This window comes from Lethenteron reissneri, unplaced genomic scaffold (assembly GCF_015708825.2).
Source record: "Lethenteron reissneri isolate LAM-NWPU_2019-01 unplaced genomic scaffold, ASM1570882v1 scaffold_120, whole genome shotgun sequence".
NCBI classification, from domain to species: Eukaryota; Metazoa; Chordata; class Hyperoartia; order Petromyzontiformes; family Petromyzontidae; genus Lethenteron; species Lethenteron reissneri.
Window position 1 is genome coordinate 784,563 of NW_026890893.1, and position 19,947 is coordinate 804,509.

The following is a 19,947-nucleotide window of genomic DNA, read 5'->3' on the forward strand; positions in this document are numbered from 1 at the left end:
TTTTCCAAAATTTTCCACTTTTTAAGAAAAAAATTGTTTTCACTAACACAATCATATATTTTTCCTAAACACAGAAAATTATTCAAGAAAACAACAAAAATGTACAATATAAACAATCATACAAAAACTGAAAACCTTATAATCCTTATATACGACTTTCCTTATATTTAATTTAAAATACCAATGTGATAAAAATGGAACTCTTACTCAAGAAAAACAGAAATGAATAATAAAATAAAACCGATGCCACGCATATAAAGGATTTATAGTGAAAAACTTAGTTTTTACGGGTTAATTTTTCGCTGCTCCGTGCTCTCTCCCTTGGCGGCAGCTGCTAGCTTCGCGCAAGCCCCCTGTGGTGCCTCTCCCGCCCTTTCTTCACGCTGCGCTGGTTCAGGCTCTTTCTACTGCTTCATGCTCTCCCCTGCGGTGCACGATTGCGCTCACAGCTCCTCACTCTCAGAACTCATAAATTTTATTCGCACACCTCTTAGCTTCTCACAACTCTTATCGCTTTGTACAATACAACTTATCGAAATCCTTGACTCTGCAAGCAACTCAAAACATCATGATGAATGTAGAATAAAACTTTCAGCGATACTCTGTCGATCAGCGCCGAACTCAGCACCTAGTAACACATCGCCCCTCTCCTCTGCAAGACTCTACATCCATAGTTGTTTGCGGGGCCCACCACCGGAGCTTTCCACAGCAAGACTAAGTTGCATGATCTGTGTCCTTGCTTATATGTGAAATTCTCCCACCTCGGCTCGCCTTCTCACAACGGACAGAAATTCCTTTAATTTCGCTCTCAGCCTGTGGGAACAGCTGTTTGTCCGGTGTGTGTGTGTTTGTACTAATTTTATTGAGTCTCATCAAGGCCCGGTTCCCGTCCCGTTCCTCAAGCCACCCACCATCAGTGGAAATAGATGCTCCAAATTGCCCCCAAGTGCGTCCTTCCAGTCCTCCAACCCTCTGCAATAATTAATCTGGAAGGAGGGGGGTTCCCCCTGTCCAGTTGCGTGCCCCCCTCCCCTCTTCCCTCCCGGTTGGAGGTGTTACATTTTCTTGTCTCTCACAAAGAGGGGCACCGTCTCTTGAAGTGTGACCTCCTGTTACCATGTTTTCCGTTCATTCTTATGGGTTGTAAGGTGAGAGAAAAAGAAACATTATTTTCCACCTTTTATCTTAGTATTTATCCCTTTTTGCGGTGTTAACTCTTTAAGTGACTCAAGGTATGTTTTGAGCAGTGTTTACAGTACGCGTGGTTTGGAATTTCTTCGTGGTGTTTGATATCTTAAGGGAAGGCGCCCTCCCTGCATTTGTGATTTATTGCTACCACGTGCTTCTGGAAGACAAAGGCGGTCGGGAGGCTCTTATTCCATGGAATACATATTATCTTGGTCGTGTGCGATTGACCTGTTTCGTATTGTATTTCTTCTGGATGACCCTCGGTGTAATACTGTATCATTATTATTTGGTTTATGTTTAACCAAGATTTGTGATCTACCATAGTTGTTACCACATGTATTCCGAGGGTTTATGAACCTTTGTTCCCTGTCTGTATCCAGGGATTCCGTGCTTTTTATTCTCGAGGTATATTTTGATATCCTGAGATTGGAGATGTAACTAAGTTTTTACTTAAAATTTCGTGACTGCCAGAATTCATTATTTGGTTCTTTCGGTAAAGTCACGTAGATAGAAGAATAATAATAAAAAAATAATGAATAATATTAAATAATATACGAGAAATGATAACCCAATAATGTAGATTGTAGCCTGGCTCTTAATCTGAGTGCAGTCTATAATGTCGACGTATTCTTATAGCCAAGCTTCAAACTTTTATTGTTGTACTCAAAGAAACCAAAACAAAGATGTGTGTTCGGTTCTCACCGCCCGGGAAGGATCGTGGCGCCTGTTGTTTGTATGTGCTTTGTGGCGGCCTTTGAAGCCCAGTAGAGATTTCCCCAGTATCTCATTAGCAATCCCCCCTCCCCCTTTTGCACCGGGTTTTTTTTATTACGTTTAATGGTTACTTCCTTGCTGGTGTGGCTTGTGGGAGGCAGCTGCTGTTTGAGGGGAGGGGGTTCGCATCACCCCCTTTGTGCCCCAAGCGACACCCCGATTGATTATTATTTTTAAAAAATATTGGCAGAATTATTATTAATATTAATTTTTGAAAAACGGCATATATATACAACAATGTGCATACATAATGTACATGCATAATGTACATTAATTAACTGTGAATAACCAAACCAATAATATATCCATTGTAATTTATATGAACACATTAACCCCACCCCCCCTGGTCTTTGCACCTAATTGACTCACAAGTGATGCCATTACATGTATCCCTCTATTTAAGACCAAAACAGGAGGATTTCTCCACAACTACGGCTGTTGCCTTGATAAGGCTGGTTGTAATTACCGGCGAAATGTCGTACTCAAATATTTTGGGTTTACTCTCCAACACAATGGTGAACTAGTAATGAATTGGCATGTTTTGTTTACGTGACAAACCCTTAGTAATCGGATGTGTCGGTGGTGGTGGTTTAACGACACACTTATATTTACGCGATCTAACCCAAAAAAACTCTATTAAGAAAGTGCAATGTCGCTACGTACATAGATGAGGATATCATGACCTTTCTTCAAGGGTTGTCAAGTCAAAAAAGGTAAAGTTATCAATACCATGTGAGTTTGTGTTCTTCCCAGACGAAAGCCAAGTTTCAGTGATGCATACTATGTCTAGTCAGAGGTTATCTATTTCAATTGAGAATGTCCAGTTTTTAGAGAGACAATAAAAGTTCAGAATGCCCAAGCCAGAATGGTTAGCAAAGTCAGAAGCACTAAATGAGAATACAGAGGAAGACATGGTGTACACCCAAGGTTACATTCAATCCCACCTATGAGTAGGAGCAAGGCTAGCAGCTTGCTAACTGATTATCTATATATATAAAATCGTGAATGTCTGTCTGTCCGTCTGTGTGTGTGTGTGTGTATTTCGGACCATACGCACATTCATTGGACGGCGGTTGCCCCTGGCAACGGCTAGCCACGCCTTCGCCACTTTCATTGGACCTGGCAACGGCTAGCGACGCCTTCGCCAAGGGCTGCAGTTTCATTGGACGGCGGTTGCCCCTGCCAACGGCTAGCCACGCCTTCGCCACTTTCATAGGCTCCGTAAATAATTAAATAATAGCCATTTCACAGTATTGTTCGAGCGCTAGGGGCGGGGGGAAGGAACGCCACCCGTACCCAGCGTTCGCCGGGTGGGAAAATCAGGCGAGGTGGGAGGCTCTGCACGGTGCTAGGCCTCGACACCCACCACGCCACTCTGAGGTAAATTCATACAAATTTCACGTCCTCTACAGAGTAGTGAGGGAGGCAGAGTGGCGAGGGAGGGACTCAGCCTCAAAACGAGTAACTGGTGTGGCGTATTAACATCGCCACTGGGGAGACAAAGGCGGCCGGGCGTGCTGGATCCAAGTCCCGGGCGAAGCCGGGTCATGTGTATGTGTGTATGTGTTTATGTGTATGTCTGTGTGTCTGTATGCATGTGTGTGTGTATGTGTTTGTGTGTATGTATGTGTGTGTGTATGTATGTGGGTTTTTTTCTATGTGTTTATGTGTATGTCTGCGTGTCTGTATGTATGTGTGTATGTACGTCTGTGGATGTGTTTGTGTGTATGTATGTGTGTGTCTATGTATTGTGTGTATGTGTTTCTGTGTATGTATCTGCGTGTATGTATGTGTGTTATGTGTCTGTCTGTGTGTCTGCATGTATGTGTGTGTGTATTGTCTATGTTTTTGTGTGTATGTATGTGTGTGTTTGTGTGTATGTCTGTGTGTATGTATGTGTGTGTATGTATGTGTGTGTATGTGTTTGTGTGTTTACGCTCGCATTACACAAATGTGTTGCAGGTCTAAGGCGTTCCTCGCGCAGCATTGCCGCTTTCTTTTTTCAGTCGTTTACTGCCGTACGCACCCTGACAGTCGTGTGTGTCTGCAGCAAGCGCGTGTATGTGTACCTATGGACGCGCGCGCGTGTGTTGTGTAGGGGGAACGGTAGTGTAGTGCTTAGCGTGCTCTCTGTGTCTGTGTGTGTGTGTCTGTGTGTGTGTGTGTCTGTGTGTGTGCGTGTGTGGTGTGTGGGGAGCGGTAGTGTAGTGGTTAGCGTGCTGTCTGTGTGTCTGTGTGTGTGTGTCTGTGTGTGTCTGCGTGTGTCTGTGTGTGTGTCTGTGTGTGTGTCTGTGCGTGTGTGGTGTGTGAGGAGCGGTGGGTGTAGTGGTTAACGCTACGCTGCGCTACAAACCCGGCGAACCGAGTTCCATTCCCGCTCACGGCCACCACCGGTGACGATTATTTGAACCTCCCCTAGGTCGACTCAGCCTCAAACGAGTAACTGGTGTGGCGTATTAACATCGCCACTGGGGAGACAAAGGCGGCCGGCCGTGGTGGATACAAGTCCCGGGCGAAGCCGGATAGTACAGCTAGTCGATTATATAAAAAGGTGACCCTACATCGCAGGGAATTAGAAGAGGAACAGGAAGGTCAGGTTATGAGAGCACTATGTTAGGGAAGTGGTATATAGAATAGCGAGATAGAGTGAGTCAGGAAAGGATATTTTAAGAAGGGAGACTTTAAGAAGAGAAACAGGGAGAGAAGCAAATTAACCAATACACATTAGGCATAAAGCCGTCTCCTAGAGCAACTGTAGCAAACTATGCTGAAGCAGTAGCACACAGAAGTATGTGTAGTAGTAGTTGATTTTAATCATTGCTGTTGAAGCAGCCACAGCAACAGCAGTTGGTTGCAGTAGCTGCCACAAAGACCATTGAAATAGTTGTAATGGTCACCATAACTGTTGCTAAAGTAGCTGTGGAGGTCGAGATGTTGCAGTAATTACAGAAATATAAGTTCATGCCACAATTGCATAAGTCGATGTCGTTGCGACAGTTCCCAAATTGGTAAATTAGATGGGACTCCAGTAAATAATTCGGAATTTAGCCCTGAGACCCTGGTAGCAGCTCTTCCCAGCGCCCTGCCGATGAAGGCGATTTCTGCTAGGTAGCACTTGCAGACTTCTCCCTCGGGTAGGCCCTTGGGCATTCAGAAAACCTGCGGCAGCCACTGACAAATGCGTCGGCGCTCACAGGAAGGGTTCCTCTTGCTGGCTCCCGGGCAGGACTTAACGGTTCTGTCTGTAGGTGAGTAGCTGTTAAGGGGTCTCTTCCAGAATGCTTCTCCAGGTTCAGAGAGCCCTAGGGGAGGCCGCGACCTCATCTGTAGACCATCAGTGGACAGCACATGGACACGACCCTGCCGGCGGCCAGTAGAGGTCGATGTTAAAGGACTCGGTTATAAGGCCGATTCGCCAAGAAACATTTCAGGGGGCCCCATGTGACGATGAGGGAAAGAGAAGGGCGCCTGACAAGGAGGGGGAAAGCCGTGAGATGCCTGGCACGGCATCCACACCGGCATCCATCTTGCTGCTGATAAGATGCACTCTGAGGTTGTTTGGCCAATGGGTTGTGTGTGTGAAAGAAAATACTGTTATGTGTTTTGTGAAAAGACAAATATTATAATGAGATGTTATTTTTGAAAAATAAGAATAGGTTTTATCCCTTCTGGCAATAAATTCGGTGTTAAGATGTTTCAACAGAAACTAGATACGTTTTTCAAGGAATTAAGTTTGCATTAATCACACGTATTTGTGGACAACATGCAAACAAAACATGCTCTGCCATAGGGGTTAAATCTATTATTTTTGTTCTTTTTGTTTGTTTTACAGAAGCGCAAGTGCTTCACGTTCCCCATGCCAGTCAACCCAGAAGACTTGAGCAAGCTGGAGACCATTCCAGATAAAGATCTCAAACCTGGCTTCCTTGAGGTTGCGAATGAATTCACATCCCACATCCACCAGGAGGTCAAGTACAAGAACATTGATGGAGTCATCCTCACGGGACAGCGTAAGCTCAGCTAAATACACACTACATTTTTCCTTCATGAAAGTGAAAATAGATTACTGCACTGATGACTCCCAATGAGGATGAAACCAGTCTCTTTGTTTCACTAAGACCTGCTTTGGACGGACAGATCGACGTGGTCTATATGACCATGCTTTCAGCTCTTTTGAGTTGGTGGTTTAAACTTAGTTTCTCTATTTCACCACTCTAATTTCTCCTTTCTTCGCTCAACTTTCCCCATTATTCCTTCGTGGATTAAATTAAGATTTTCTTATCCTTTCCTTCCTTTTCCCATGACCCCACTTATCGCATCTCATCCTGTCTGGTATCCATCCAATTTTGGATGTCACGTCACTTTCTGTCCAACAGCCCTTCCAAACAATCTTGATTTGAAGCTTTTGTGATTGCAGAAATTACTCTTTGGTTTTTTCGGTAAAGTCACGTAGGTAGAAAGATAAAATAAAAAATAATATATCACGACGTTTCGATCGCAACACAAGCGGTCATCCTCAGGCTGAAAAAATAATCCAGCAGTGGAACTGCTGAACCAGCGAGAGAGCTGTTACATCAAGAGGTTATATATGTGGCAAAGGGCAAGCAGGTGGGGTCTGAGCTGGAAAGGCATGTCAGTTGTTAATGGGGAAGATTAGGGAGAGAGATTAGGGAGAGAAATTAACATGAAATGAGCTTCCGTCGCCGCATAAGAGTAACGTCCCTGCATATGAGCACAACAACAGCGTTAATGGCAGATTAGCACTATGTTGATGGGAGAGATTAGGCAGAGAGATTAGGGGGATTAGTAAGTTTATGTCATGTCTCTGTGTAACACAAGCTGCGGCGCTGCCAACTGCGCTGTGAGAGGCAAGCGCGTCCACGCAAGGGAACCACCGCAACGGTGGTCACGCCAGTGAGATGCACAGCCCATCACACAGCCAGAACTATCGATACATCGAGGCTAAGGGAGCAAAGGTGGCCATGTTAGTGAGACCCCAGCCCGTTAATGCAGAGGCACCTAACAGGGCAATGCAACACAGAGAGTCGGAGATAACAGCCAAACGGCAGGGAGGATTGGAAGCACCACATAAAGTTATGACTTTGCTTGATTAATAACGTCCTTCCAATGATTGCTCAGCTTATACCCATCTTCTCGGTTGAAATTGTTTCTGTGTTTATATATCATGGACAAATCTTTGATGGTAGCCCGAAGGTTTGCAGAGTACCTTGGTCTCGGGAAAAAACAATATTGTGCGAGCCCACTGCGTTATAACAATGATCAGCCACGGCAGAGGTATTGGTTCTGCTGTATTTCAAATCTGCCTTGTGTTCGCGAACACGGTCTGAGACATGTCGTTTCCTTTCCCCAATGTAACTGCTACCGCAGGTACAACTCAGTTTGTAGACTCCAGGATATTGCATGTCAGGAATGACATCCTTCACAGATGGGATCAAATCAGGATTTTGTGTACAGTATTGAATCTGACATGGATGTGTTTGTTTAAGATTTTGGAAATCCTTTTGGTAACACCTGCTATGTATGGCAAGGTGATGGTTTTGATTGGGTCCTCAGATGGTTGTCTTCCCATGATTGGGGATACAGCTTTGCGGATTGTGCGGTCTGAGTATCCATTCGTCTTGAGGGCATGGTGTACGTGCTCTTGTTTACTGGCTTGGTGGCGCTGGTTGGAGATGCAGTGGGCCACATATATAACCTCTTGTTGGAACAGCTCTCTCGCTGGTTCAGCAGTTCCACTGCCGGATTATTTTGTATGCCTGAGTACGACCACTTGTGTTGCGATCGAAACGTCGTGATATATTATTTTTTCTTTTATTATACCTACGTGACTTTACCGAAATAACCATAGAGTATGGAACCCTTCCAAACCCCAAATTATATTTCCATGCCGCTTATTCCCCTCCTCCCTGTCCCACCATCTCGTTCCCTCCTTTTATATTTCCTCAGCCCGCAACCTTGGTAATATTGTTTACTCTTTCCTCTCCCTTTCTGATCACATTTCTGCCACTACCTGCACTTGCCGGTTTCATATATTAAACATTCGCAAAATCCGACTGCTTATTTCAACCTCTGCTGCAAAACTCCTGTCTCACCCTCTATGTTCTCAATCTTTGTCTCTTTCTGTTCCTCCTCCTAGTGTTCAAACACGTTTTCACTGAGTCTCATCTCTCCCACCTTTACTGGAACAAACTTCCCCTCCATATTAAGCAGTCATCTTCATCTTCTTGGTTCTTTCGGTGAAGTCACGTAGAAGGAAAATAATAAAATAATAAAAATAAAACATAATAAAATAATTCTCACGACGTTTCGGCCACAACGCAAACAGTCGTCTTCAGGTGGAAAACAGGTCTGTCGAGAAGGCAGAGTCTTTATGGCACGCCCCAGGCTTGGAGCGACTATTTATGCTGGGATGGAGGGACGAAGAGCGTCTTGACAAAATAATTTTCATATCAAGAGGAATTTAGCATATTTATGGGAAATACAGATATGCGATTAGTACTACTTGTGAAATGCGTAGGAGGTTTAGCCAAGGGTTTAAAGTCATTATGCCATGCATTATGCAGGATTAGCAGTATCAAAGGGAGGGAGTAAGATTAGAATTAATAAAGGGAAGGAATGTTAATAATATGGCTTCATGCCTGCCTCAATTGAATCCAAGCCTGCCTGTCTCATAATATGCTCAATTTATCAATTAAATTGGTATGGAGACCATATACAGCCCTGTGTTACTCAAGATCAATTTCTCATGTCTCCCCAAACTGTTGCTTTTTTAAACGTCGTACTCAGATTTGTAAATGTTGTGGCTTTGCTCTCCAACCCACCGGTGTGCTGTACTCGTAACACATTGATATGTTTTGTTTACGTGACAAACCTTACGAACTGGCTCTGTCGGGTGGTAATGGATTTATATGTTTACGCGATCTAACTCAAAAAAACATGTATTTCATTGCTTTTTGGTTGGCATATAGGTTATGTAACAGGCATACAAGGTGAGTTCGGATTCCCATTTCCTTCATTGTAATTAACATCAGTTCATGGTTTCCACACTAAAAAGCTTTGCTGTAGTCAATGAAGCAGAGGTACAGCTGTTGTCGGTATTCGTTTTATCTATCCATTATCCACTTGATGTTTACAATTTGGTCCCTTGTTCCTCTTCTATTCCTGAAGCCTATTTGGACATCCGGTAGTTCTCTTTCTACATAGCTCTTAATTTGATGTTGAATAATATTCAGCCAAACCTTGCTGGTATTGAATATGAAAGCTATAGTACGATTGTTAAAGCATTCTCTGGGCTCGCTTTTCTTATGTTTAGGTATAGATTGCACTCTTCAAGTCGCTAGGCCACTTCACTGCTAGACCAAATCTGTTGGCACAAAACTGTATCTTAATAGCCACATTTTCTGCTCCCTTGATGAGCTCAATGGGTGTGGCATCTCCTCCTGGGGCTTTGTTTGTAAGTTCCTTCAGGGCTTTCGTACTTCCCACTTAATCACAGTAGGTTCTTGTTTGTACTCTCCTGCATCAAACATTTAGTTCATGCTTTCATGTTGCTTATACAGTTTCTCTGTTTATTCTCTCCATCTGCCATGCTGTCCAGTTATCCAAGTTGTCCGCATGTCACCTGCTTTTGCATTCCAATCTCCCATGACAACGAATGTCACATTTTGCTGTGCTGTCGATTGTTTCTTGAAGTTTCCCAAAAAAAATCATCAATGTCAGCTGCCTCAGACGTTCAGGTGGGTGCGTAGACCGGCGCAATGGTGATGTTTAATTGGTTAGGATTGGAAACGTACTGAGATAATGCAATCATGAACTGAGTTGTAACCTACTACAGAGTTCGCGTTTTGCTGCCACAATTAATGGCTTCTCGATTCTTCTTGTACGAGTCAAGGGATGTCTTTTCACGAATTAGTATGACCCACCAACCCAAGCCTCTATAGCGCTGGGTTTCCACAACATCGTGAAAACAAATGCTCAATCAGGTCCACTGTTTTCCTGGTCGAATGAGTAATTTTCATCTCTGTTCGTGACCTTGAGACAGCAGTGCAAATGCTGCATATTCACTACAAAGAGCAGTCTCTCAAGTAGCAACTCCTCTCCCACAACATAGCACGATTTTCACGTGCAGCAAAAGTTGAGGGTGTGCCTTATAATTTTGGAAAATACATTTTGTCTTTTGTGAGTTCTGTTTTAATGAGTTGTTCAGAATAATATTTCAAATAATATTGTTCCCTGTTTTAAAACAGTAAGCATGTTCATAATTATCTTTTAGTAGGCTTCTCTACATAGTAGTTGAAAACGATTATTAAAGCACATTTTTTTTCTCCAAAATACCCCATGGTTTGGGGTGTGTGTTATTATCTTTAGCGTCTTATTATGATGAAAATAACGAAATTATATATCATTCGGGGCAAAAGCTTGACCCAAAACGGCCGTATGATTGTAAGTCAGGCATTATAAGCATAGTGCAATACATCTGAATTAATAATTAAACAGGAGTTTTTCAGTATATAGAATGTCATAAAGGGCATTCGCTAAACAATCGAAGATTTCTATCAGAGGGACAAGACTTAAAAATACAGCAGAATATTATATACCAATTATTAAAAGCGGGCCAGGATAAAAAAAAATCTAATACAGAATCGGGTGAGATCAGGTTGCAGTGCCTTTCGAAAATTGACCTTGATAATCAAAAGTAACATTGATTTTTGTACTTCTTTTGTACCATACACATGTGCTAATTGGAGGTGCCTAACGAAATAAATTGTCAATACGTGTACTTCTGGCTGTGACATACGGTTCAAAGACCTGGACAAAAACATAAAAGGGCACAAAGAAGGATAGAGAGATACGTGCTTGGGATTACATGCAGAAGAACATACACAAGTTAGGTGACATCACGTTGATAACATAAGTAAATGGGCTTGGTTAGGACAATCCCAAGAAGATAGGAAGGCCGATGATCGAGAATAGTGGGGTAGCGGCCAAGAAATAGAACGTGTCTGAGAGGACGTCCATCGAGGATATGGCGCAATGAGATCATCTCATATGCAGGTATGGCTTACATCACAGGATCATGAGAGGTGGCATCTGCAGTGGATCAGTCACAGCTGATGATGATGATGTATCAGTGTTCTTGCAGGTTGCAGGGATGTACATTGAGGCGCAGCGTTCTGGTGACATGGTCTGCATCGAGAACACACGGGTACAGGTGGTGCAGCTCGCCAACCTGCAGGTAGTGGAGGATGCCAAGGGACTCTACCAGAAGGAGTTGGAAAGCATCTTAGTCGACTTTCCACTAAAAACCTGTCAGCTCTACAAGCACCACGAGAAGTGTATGGAGAAAGCTCTGGATCTCTTCTACGGTCACGCTGTGCTCGATTGGGAGCACACGCACGAGAAGGAGTTGCTGGTGAGTATGGGTGAACTGGGTGACTATGCATGCCTATAATCCAGCACTACAGAGGCAAGGTTTGGTGGATCGCACACATGTTTTGCAACTCCCTTACCTTCGCCGTCGCAGGTGCAATACTCTTATATTATCTCACTCTGCCCCATCCTGTCCTCTACACTTCCAATCTCTACTGTCCCTCTCTGTGCCTCCCTCGCCTTGTGCCCAGTCACGCTCTCATTCCTGTTCCCTTCTTGCTCCCCTTCAATGGAACCAACTACCACTGCAGCACACAGAGCAATCATCTTCACCATAATCACCTTCTGTTTCTCCCGTAAAACAACCCCCATGTCTTCTCCCGAGCCCATCCTACTTCCATTCCCTAACTCCCGCTATCCCAGCTATAACCAGGCCTGCCACTAGGCCTACCACTTGGCCTATCACTACTCCTAGCACTACCCATCCTTAACCACTCTCATCTGTCCTGTCACCATAACTACACCACTTTTTAGTAATAACCACGATCATTGTATGTACAATTTTATTAATATTGAAGTGAATGGGACTAAAGCACTTGATACATCTGTAGTGTCTTGTAAAATCACTCAGACTGACACGTTGTAACAGGTCACCTACTTACACTTTATTAGCCTATTCTTGCACCAGTCGTAGGCACTCCTATCACTGTCTATACAGTCATTTCTGTTAACCAATTCCCCCTATCTATGTTACACCTCACTAAGTTGCACACAACAGCTCTTGCTCTCAGCAGCTCCGCACTCAAGGCTTCGTACACCACAGCTCCCACACAGAGGCTTGCACCCAGCAGCTCTCACACAGAGGCTTGTGCTCAGCAGCTCTCACACAGAGGCTTGCACACAGCTCTCACACATAGGCTTGCACGCAGCTTCTCACACAACACCCCCGTTCCACCGCTGCCCTCACCTATGCTCCCTAAGACCCACTCACTCATCTGTCCTGGGCGGTGGGATCAACCATCACCCGCCCGGCGACTCGTGAGGGTTGAGGTCCATTCCCGGCTTGAGCGGCAGCGATGAAAGGTCTTCTTTCTCTGGTTCCCAGCAACACGAACTCCTGCTCCGCTCTCACGCACGTCTTTATATCCCCCTCCCAATTATCCAGCTCCTCCGTTGTGTCTCTTTATGGTCAGACAGGCTAGCGCCTGTCACGCCATCAATCACCCCTTATCACACGTCTCCCTGGCAACACCTCCAGTGTCAGCGTGCAACCCCAGGCTGACCTGGTCTGCAGCAGCTACTCTTCCAAATTAGATGGTGGTTTGCCCGTGCAATCTCGTGTTGCACACGCGCACGTGTCTATCCTTCGTTGCCCTCGGCTAACAGTATGTGCCACGTATTTAACCACACTACACATCTATATAAGATTATGTTTCATCTATCCTATCTTCATGGAATGGAGGTTTGCCCCCTGACACCTGTGGGTTTTCTCTGGGAGCACTGGTTTTGTCCCACATGTAGAAATACTCATTAATTTTCTAGAAATGTCTCAAATTATGCACCTGTGTGTTTGTGAATTGCACAGTATTGAGATGCATTTGTTTAAATAGCTAAGTGAAAACGTATGATCATTTAAACCTAAGAATTGAAGATTACGTGTTTAAGTGCTGTAGTAAATCATTGAGCAAGTGAAACATTTAATGGGTGGGTGAGTGTATGAGTGAGTGGGTAATTATGTGTATGTGTGTGAGTGGTTGAGTCAGTGAGTAGATAATTGAACAGTGAGCAGGTCGCTGAGTAAATTTGATGGACTGTGTTGCTTTGGTGTGTTCTGGGGCTGTTTTTATTTAAGTACCTTGCCCAAGATGGCATTTGGTGTTGAACGATCGGCAGGCATTTATGTACTTATGCAATTCATACTTATATATTCTAGATTTGAAGCTTTCGTGACTGCAAGGATTCATACTCTTAGGTTTTTTCGGAAAAAGTCACGTAGGAAAAATAAATAGTACAAATAAATAATAATCACTTGAGACAGTAAATCTAGCTGTGACCGTCCCACCTGATGACGGAGACTTGTCTTGCCTCCGAAACGTCGTGATTTATTATTTTATGTCTATTATTATTTTTAAACCTACGTGACTTTACCGAAAAAACCTAAGAGTATCATACTTATATACTTTATTTACTCTTTATGTATATTGAGTGACTTGCAAAGCTTTCGTATATTTTGCACTATCGGTTTTATATTGTTTGTTGTAACTTTCTGACCTGCCCCTATTGGACATATGTAAAAAAAAAGCTTCATATCTCATCGGATTCTTCCATTTGAAATAAACATTTTTATTAGGATTCTAAGTGGGTGGGTGAGCAAGTAAATTGGTGGATGAGTATGTGACTGGGTGAGAGATTGAGTGGGTGGTTGAAAGGCTGAGTGAAATTGGTCAGGGAACTCCCATTGTATTCCTTGCACCAGGGGCCATATTAACTATGCTACACCATTGCAACAGCCCAGGATCATCACCGGCAATGCATGTTGTTGTTATTATTACAGGAGCACATGGAGAAAATGTGTGTGAGTTTGGTGACACACAACAAGCAGCAATCGCAGGAAAAGTGCAGAATACGACTCAAAGAACTGTACTGGCTGGTAGATGAGCAGTACCAGGACTTCATGCAGCCTGGGGGCTTCATGAAATACCAGGCTGTGATGAAGAAGATTGAAGAGGATTACTTTGAGACCACAGGGCTCGGAGACGAGGTGACTTGCCACAACAACAACATATATAAAGCACCAATAATGAAATCAATGTCCCAGAGTGCAGAATTACAAATGAGGGAATGAGAGGGACCCAGCAAGGAAAGCAGATAAATGAAGCAATGCTTGTAATTGCACTCAATAAATCATAACTGGCCAGGTAGCTCAGCAAAATAGAAAGCGTCTCTCAAAATCATGTTTGATGGCTGTCTCAGTCCATCTCAGTCCAAAATAATATACTTGATTCAGAGGAATGTGTAATTTAAACCAAAATAATATACTTGATTCAGAGTAATGTGTAATTTAAACCACTGACTCGGCATTGTAAGCAGAAAATGAGCACTGCCTTAATGCTCATTTAGGTAGAAAGTCACTTTGGCTTTGTAACTTTGTTGAAATGTGGCCACATCTTTGCAATAAAAATGTTTGGAAATATTTATGATTTCCTAGTGTAAGGATAGTACGGGATAATGAAGGGACAGTACACTCCCCGTGACCATGGTTACTAATTAACGTAACAGGAACAGACAGGGTCACATTAGGGTAATGTGGGACCTAAGTGGTTGCTAATAATGATTGATGGGACAAGGTTGACAAGGTCGCGTGGGGGGAATCACTGGACCTAAAGGTCGTAAATTGTAATAAGGGCAGAGACAGACAGGGCCTGGTGTGGTGAGCGAGAGTTCTGGAATAGGGGCGTGGCCGGGTCGTGAGGGGGATGAGAGCCAGCAAGAACCGGGGCGCTGAGCTGTTGTTGTGGGGAATCGCCGTCGCCGCCGTCACCTTGGAGCGGGTCGTCTTCATCATCCTGGAGTGGGCATCTTGTAGTTTTGGTAGGCTAGAGTTCTGTTGTCTCAAAATAGAGTTATTTAAGTTACTCAAGCGTATATAGTAACTCGCAGTTACTCGTTAAGTTATCAGTGAGTCAGCGGACTTTATTCATAATAAATATACATATAATTGAACAAGACGGTATCTCTGAGAGCTACATTACACAAGTATAGAAATGCTACAGAGCTTGCTCTGGTAGGGCACTTTGAGTGTCAGATTTACAAACTCAATAGCCTCCAAACTAGTGGAGAACATAAGAAAAACGTTCAACACAAACATAAAGCAAGTAATTCATCACCAATTACACCAGATATTGGTTTAAATTTATTTACAAAATTCCATCACCATTAGCACAGATGAAGTGAGGGAGGGTCTGGCCAGAAATGAAGGCACGACTGCTGGCAGAGATGGTATCCCCCCAAAATCCCTCCATCACTTAATCCCCAGGGGACTCCAATGGCCGGCAAACATGTACATCAAAATAATGAAAACCGGATGCATCTCAAATGCATGGCAGCAGGCTATAGTCATTACAATACCCAAACGGGACAAGCCAACCTACAATCCGGGAAGCTATAGGTGTGTACACTTGTACACGAGTGAAACACTTCTGGAATGCAACATCCTCCAGAAAATTTGCCCGCTCGTGGAGTCAGTGATCACTGGGAAAAAAGCAGGATTCCAGCCTTGATGCAGCTTCTGTGACCAAGTTTTGGTCCTTGCAAAGTACATTGATTTCTGATTCTATAATAAATCCAAGACTGGTACAGCCTTTGTGGACTTGTCATCGGCCTACGACACAGTGTAGATTAAGAGCTTGATGTTGAAGCTCACAATGACCATTCCTTGCCTCTAATCAATGTGCCTGATATGGAAGATGCTAAGAAATAGGCGATTGTCCGTCTTTATGGTAGACAAAGCCAGTTCACCCTTGTTCCTCAATGAATTGCCACAAAATCAGTACTCGCACTAAATGCTCTTTAATGCCTGCCTGAGCAACATGCCGCCAAACGGATCGCCCAAGTTTGTATATGCGAATGACCTTTTCAGTTTCAGTTTCATTTATTAGGTATAACCCTGTGAGCCATGTGGCTCTTGACTCGGGTGAACCCGCAACAAAACAAAACATGACCAAAAGACATTTTAAAGTGACTACACGTAACAGACAAATCCTGGAAAAAACAGCAAAGTCTTCCAGACAAACACCGCATTTCAACGCTGTGTGCAAAAATCCCAGTGGGATGCAAGTCAAACAATAACAACCATAAGACAATGTAGATTAAAGTTATCAGGCTAAGTCTGTACTACAAAAAACAAACATGGCTAAACCAAAACGTTTTCAAAATTACCAAAATAAAGCTATAGAAACAATGTAACAGTGATCATAGGAACTGTGATTCAAATTTAACAATAAACGATATACATAACATGTACGACCAAACTTTGCAGCCATAGTTGGCTGCATGAGTCACTCCATAACAGCTGTAGTACCAATAGCAGAATCTAAAAAATGTTATACACCTTGAATGATCAGCACACTATAATCAAAACTCAAGACCATACTTTGCAGCGGTCATTCGGAATGATACATTTGATTTCAGGCCATTCTGAATAGCAGTTGCAGCTAAGGGTGTACAATATTTTGCTGTCTTTTCTTGGATGTACCCTGGAATGATCCAGGTTAGTGCCCAAGTCATTGACATAAAGAACGAACAAGAGGGGGCCACGGATGGAACCCTGTGGAACCCCTTTTGTTATCTTAACACTGTTTGACCTCCAACCATCTGTTAATACAGTTTGGGTGCGAGAAGAGAGGATTTTTTTTACCTTTTTACTACGTGTTTGGAGAAACGGAGGCAACTTAGTTTACTAAGCAGGGTGTTGTGGTCCACTGTATCAAAGGCTTTGGACAAGTCAAGAATAAGACTGCCATAGTACTGCTTATTATCAAGGCTACTGTAATTGTGATTCAGAGAGTCTAATGCAGCAGATGTGGTGCTCACAACTGAAACAAAGCGCCGCTCCTCAACCAACAAGCCGTAACAGTACTGTGTGGAATGACCAAACAATGTCACACTTCAGGAACATTCTGAGAAGAAGGCAAAATCAAACTTCAAAAGACAGGTTTTCAGTAAAACTCAAACCTGGTGAGCCTCAACTAGGTCCAAGTAAAAAAAAAACAATAAAGAGAAAGAGAAAAACAGAATTTCAGCTTCCTCTCGTTCCAAAAAATAGCATCTCCTCCTCCCCTTCCTCACCACCATCCTCGTAGGCTATCAACTCCTGTCAGGAAGGTAAAGTGACGTTAAATTAAATTTTTATTTCAATTCATTTTATTTATTTATGCATTTATTTTAATTTATGTATGCATTTTAGTAATAAGTAGTGTCTAAATTATTTGATACAACCCCATTAATGTATAATAGTCCATATAAAGCATAATTTTTTATACTCTGGAAAGGATTATTTCCTTTCCCTTTATTTCTTATAGGAAAAATTCGTTTGGTATACGTCATTTTCGGTATAATTCCTACCTTCTGGAACGAATTGACGACGTATACCGAGGTACCACTGTAATAAATTGTTGTCTGACAGGAAACTGCTAATTTGGTAGTTAAATCATTTTTCTAAAATTTTCGTCAACGGGGACAAAATTAAGATAGTTCGGTAGTCATTTTGATCATCTTTAGGGCCTCTTTTGTGAAGTGGACGAACATAAGAATGTTTCCATTCTAGATGTACTGATGCTTCTTTGATGGACAGGTTGAAAATATGGGCTATATGTTTGTATATTAGGTGACCAACAGTTAGCATAGCAACGACGGGAATGCTATCCGCTCCGGTAGAGGAGGACCCTTTGAGGTAGGACAGTTGTTTCAGAACATTACTTTCGTGGATAGGCTGGAAACTAAATTCGTTCAATGTTTGGACAGGGGTGTAGGAAATTGCATGAGCAGGGGTGACTCCTAATACATTATTAAAAAGGTCACCAGCTTCAGAAAAAATTAAGGTTAAAATTGTCGACTACTTTTTGGGGCTTTGAAAAATAGTCCCCATTTCGGATAAGCGCAACGGGCAGATTATCTGTGTTGGATGCCTTTTCGATACATTTGATTGTTTTCCAGAAAATCCTGGCATTGCCATGTGATTCCAGGAGAATGGAGGAAAAGTAAGCATGTTTTGCATGCCGTATTTTTTTTACGCATCTATTCCTTAAATCCTGTATTCTAGCCAGTCATTTACCAAATTACTTTTCTGAGCACATGCCCAAGCCTTGTCCCTAGTTTTCATGAGCTTAGTAATCAAAGGATCAAACCATGGTGGGCGGTTGCCTTTAATTTTAAATCTAACCAACGGAGCATGTTTGTTAAGAATTTGAAGAGACGTGTACCTGAAGGTCTCCCAAGCCGTAGTCAGGTTGGGGATATCATAAATCTTGTCAATATCCGAGTGAAGCACATCAAAGTAAATGCCTGTATGCTGAAGTGTCTCATGGAGTGATTCTCAACCAATTTATGGGGGGCTTTGGATCTGGCTGATGATCTCGCCCAAATATGAAGGAGTGATCACTAAGGTTATTACCCAGAACACCAGTCAGTGTGAAATTGTGAGGGGCATTTGTCAATAGGACGTCAAGCAGAGATGGCTGTTCCGGGTTTTTTAGGTTGGATCTTGTGGGGACATTTATTAATTGAAATAGGTTAAATTAATCTGCAAAATTAGTGGCCACGGCCGGCAGGCTTAGCCAATTCCAATTTAGATCACCTACTAAAACTATTTCACCTTTAGGGAGGCCCCCAAGAAGCTCTCTCAGTGCAGACGCAGCTTCAACATCCCTACCACTAGGTGGTCTATAGCAGCACACTACCAATATCTGTTGATTATTGGGGAGAGTTATTCTGAGAGCCAGACCTTCAAAGCAATTTTTTTTAAACAAGGAGTGAGCTGGTGAACATGTAATGGTATTACGAACATAGATGGCAATTCCACCTCCTTTAGACCCCCGGTCAAGCCGAAAAAGGTTGTTGTTGTCAATCGTAATCTGCAAGTCATTTACGGCAGGAGTGAGAAATGTTTCTGTTAGGCAAAAAATGTCCGGGTCCAGATTTGCCACTTCTAGTTTTTGTTGACTTAATTTAATCACAAGCCCTCTGATTATGGCGTGTAGAACACCAACACCTTTTCTGCCAGAAAAATCTACAGAATTATACGAGTTCTTTACATTTGGGCGAGGATGAAGATCAATACCTCCCAGAAATAAGAAAAGTAGAATTAATAGTTGCACAGGTATTTTCTGTGAAAGGATGAAGAGCGGCGAACCTGGGACGAATATCAGCAGCTCACAGATGGCGATATTTTTAAGAGCAGAATGAAGTTTGGAAGGAGTGCTGGTGAAGTAATAGAACAGAGATAGGGTTTAAAAGGATACAATGATGGAGTGTAGAAGTGTCTATAAGCTTCTTGGTTCTTTCGGTCAAGTCACGTAGAAGGAAAATAATAAAATAATTATAAATAAAACATAAAATACTCACGATGTTTCGGCCACAACGCAAGCAGCCGTCCTCACGTGAAGAACAGGGCTGTCGGAAAAGCAGCGTCCGAACAGCCTTGTTTTTCACCTGAGGACGGCTGCTTGCGTTGTGGCCGAAACGTCGTGAGAATTTTATTTTATTATGTTTTATTTTTATTATTTCCCTTCTACATGACTTTACCGAAAGAATCAAGAAGATGAATCCCTGCAGTCACGAAAGCTTTAAATCGAAAAATGTCTATAAGCTGTTTCATTAGCAGGTGTAGTGGCATATTGAGCAACAAGTATGGACGACAAGTAACGAGGGTTGCCGGTGGTAAAGCTGAGTGTGGCACTAGATATGGCCGGGAGGGATAGCAGTAGGATACACAGCAGGAGATTTGCCATTTTTAAAATATCAAGGGTACACCCAGTTTAACACACAAGTGGAAAAAAATACTTGTAGGCCGAGCACAAGAAACGTCTTGCCGCACTC

At 42.9% G+C, this 19,947-nt stretch overlaps 1 protein-coding gene across 2 annotated transcripts in view; it reads left to right on the forward strand.

The window, feature by feature from the left end:
* The window catches only part of LOC133361692 (guanylate-binding protein 1-like), a 71,345-nt gene that overhangs the window by 36,310 nt on the left and 15,088 nt on the right, over window positions 1–19,947 (forward strand). For both annotated transcript variants that reach the window (XM_061580681.1, XM_061580682.1), the window contains exons 9-11: window positions 5,795–5,972; window positions 11,115–11,395; window positions 13,907–14,113. In XM_061580681.1, the coding sequence (XP_061436665.1) occupies window positions 5,795–5,972; window positions 11,115–11,395; window positions 13,907–14,113 (666 nt within the window). The remainder of the gene's footprint in view (window positions 1–5,794; window positions 5,973–11,114; window positions 11,396–13,906; window positions 14,114–19,947) is intronic.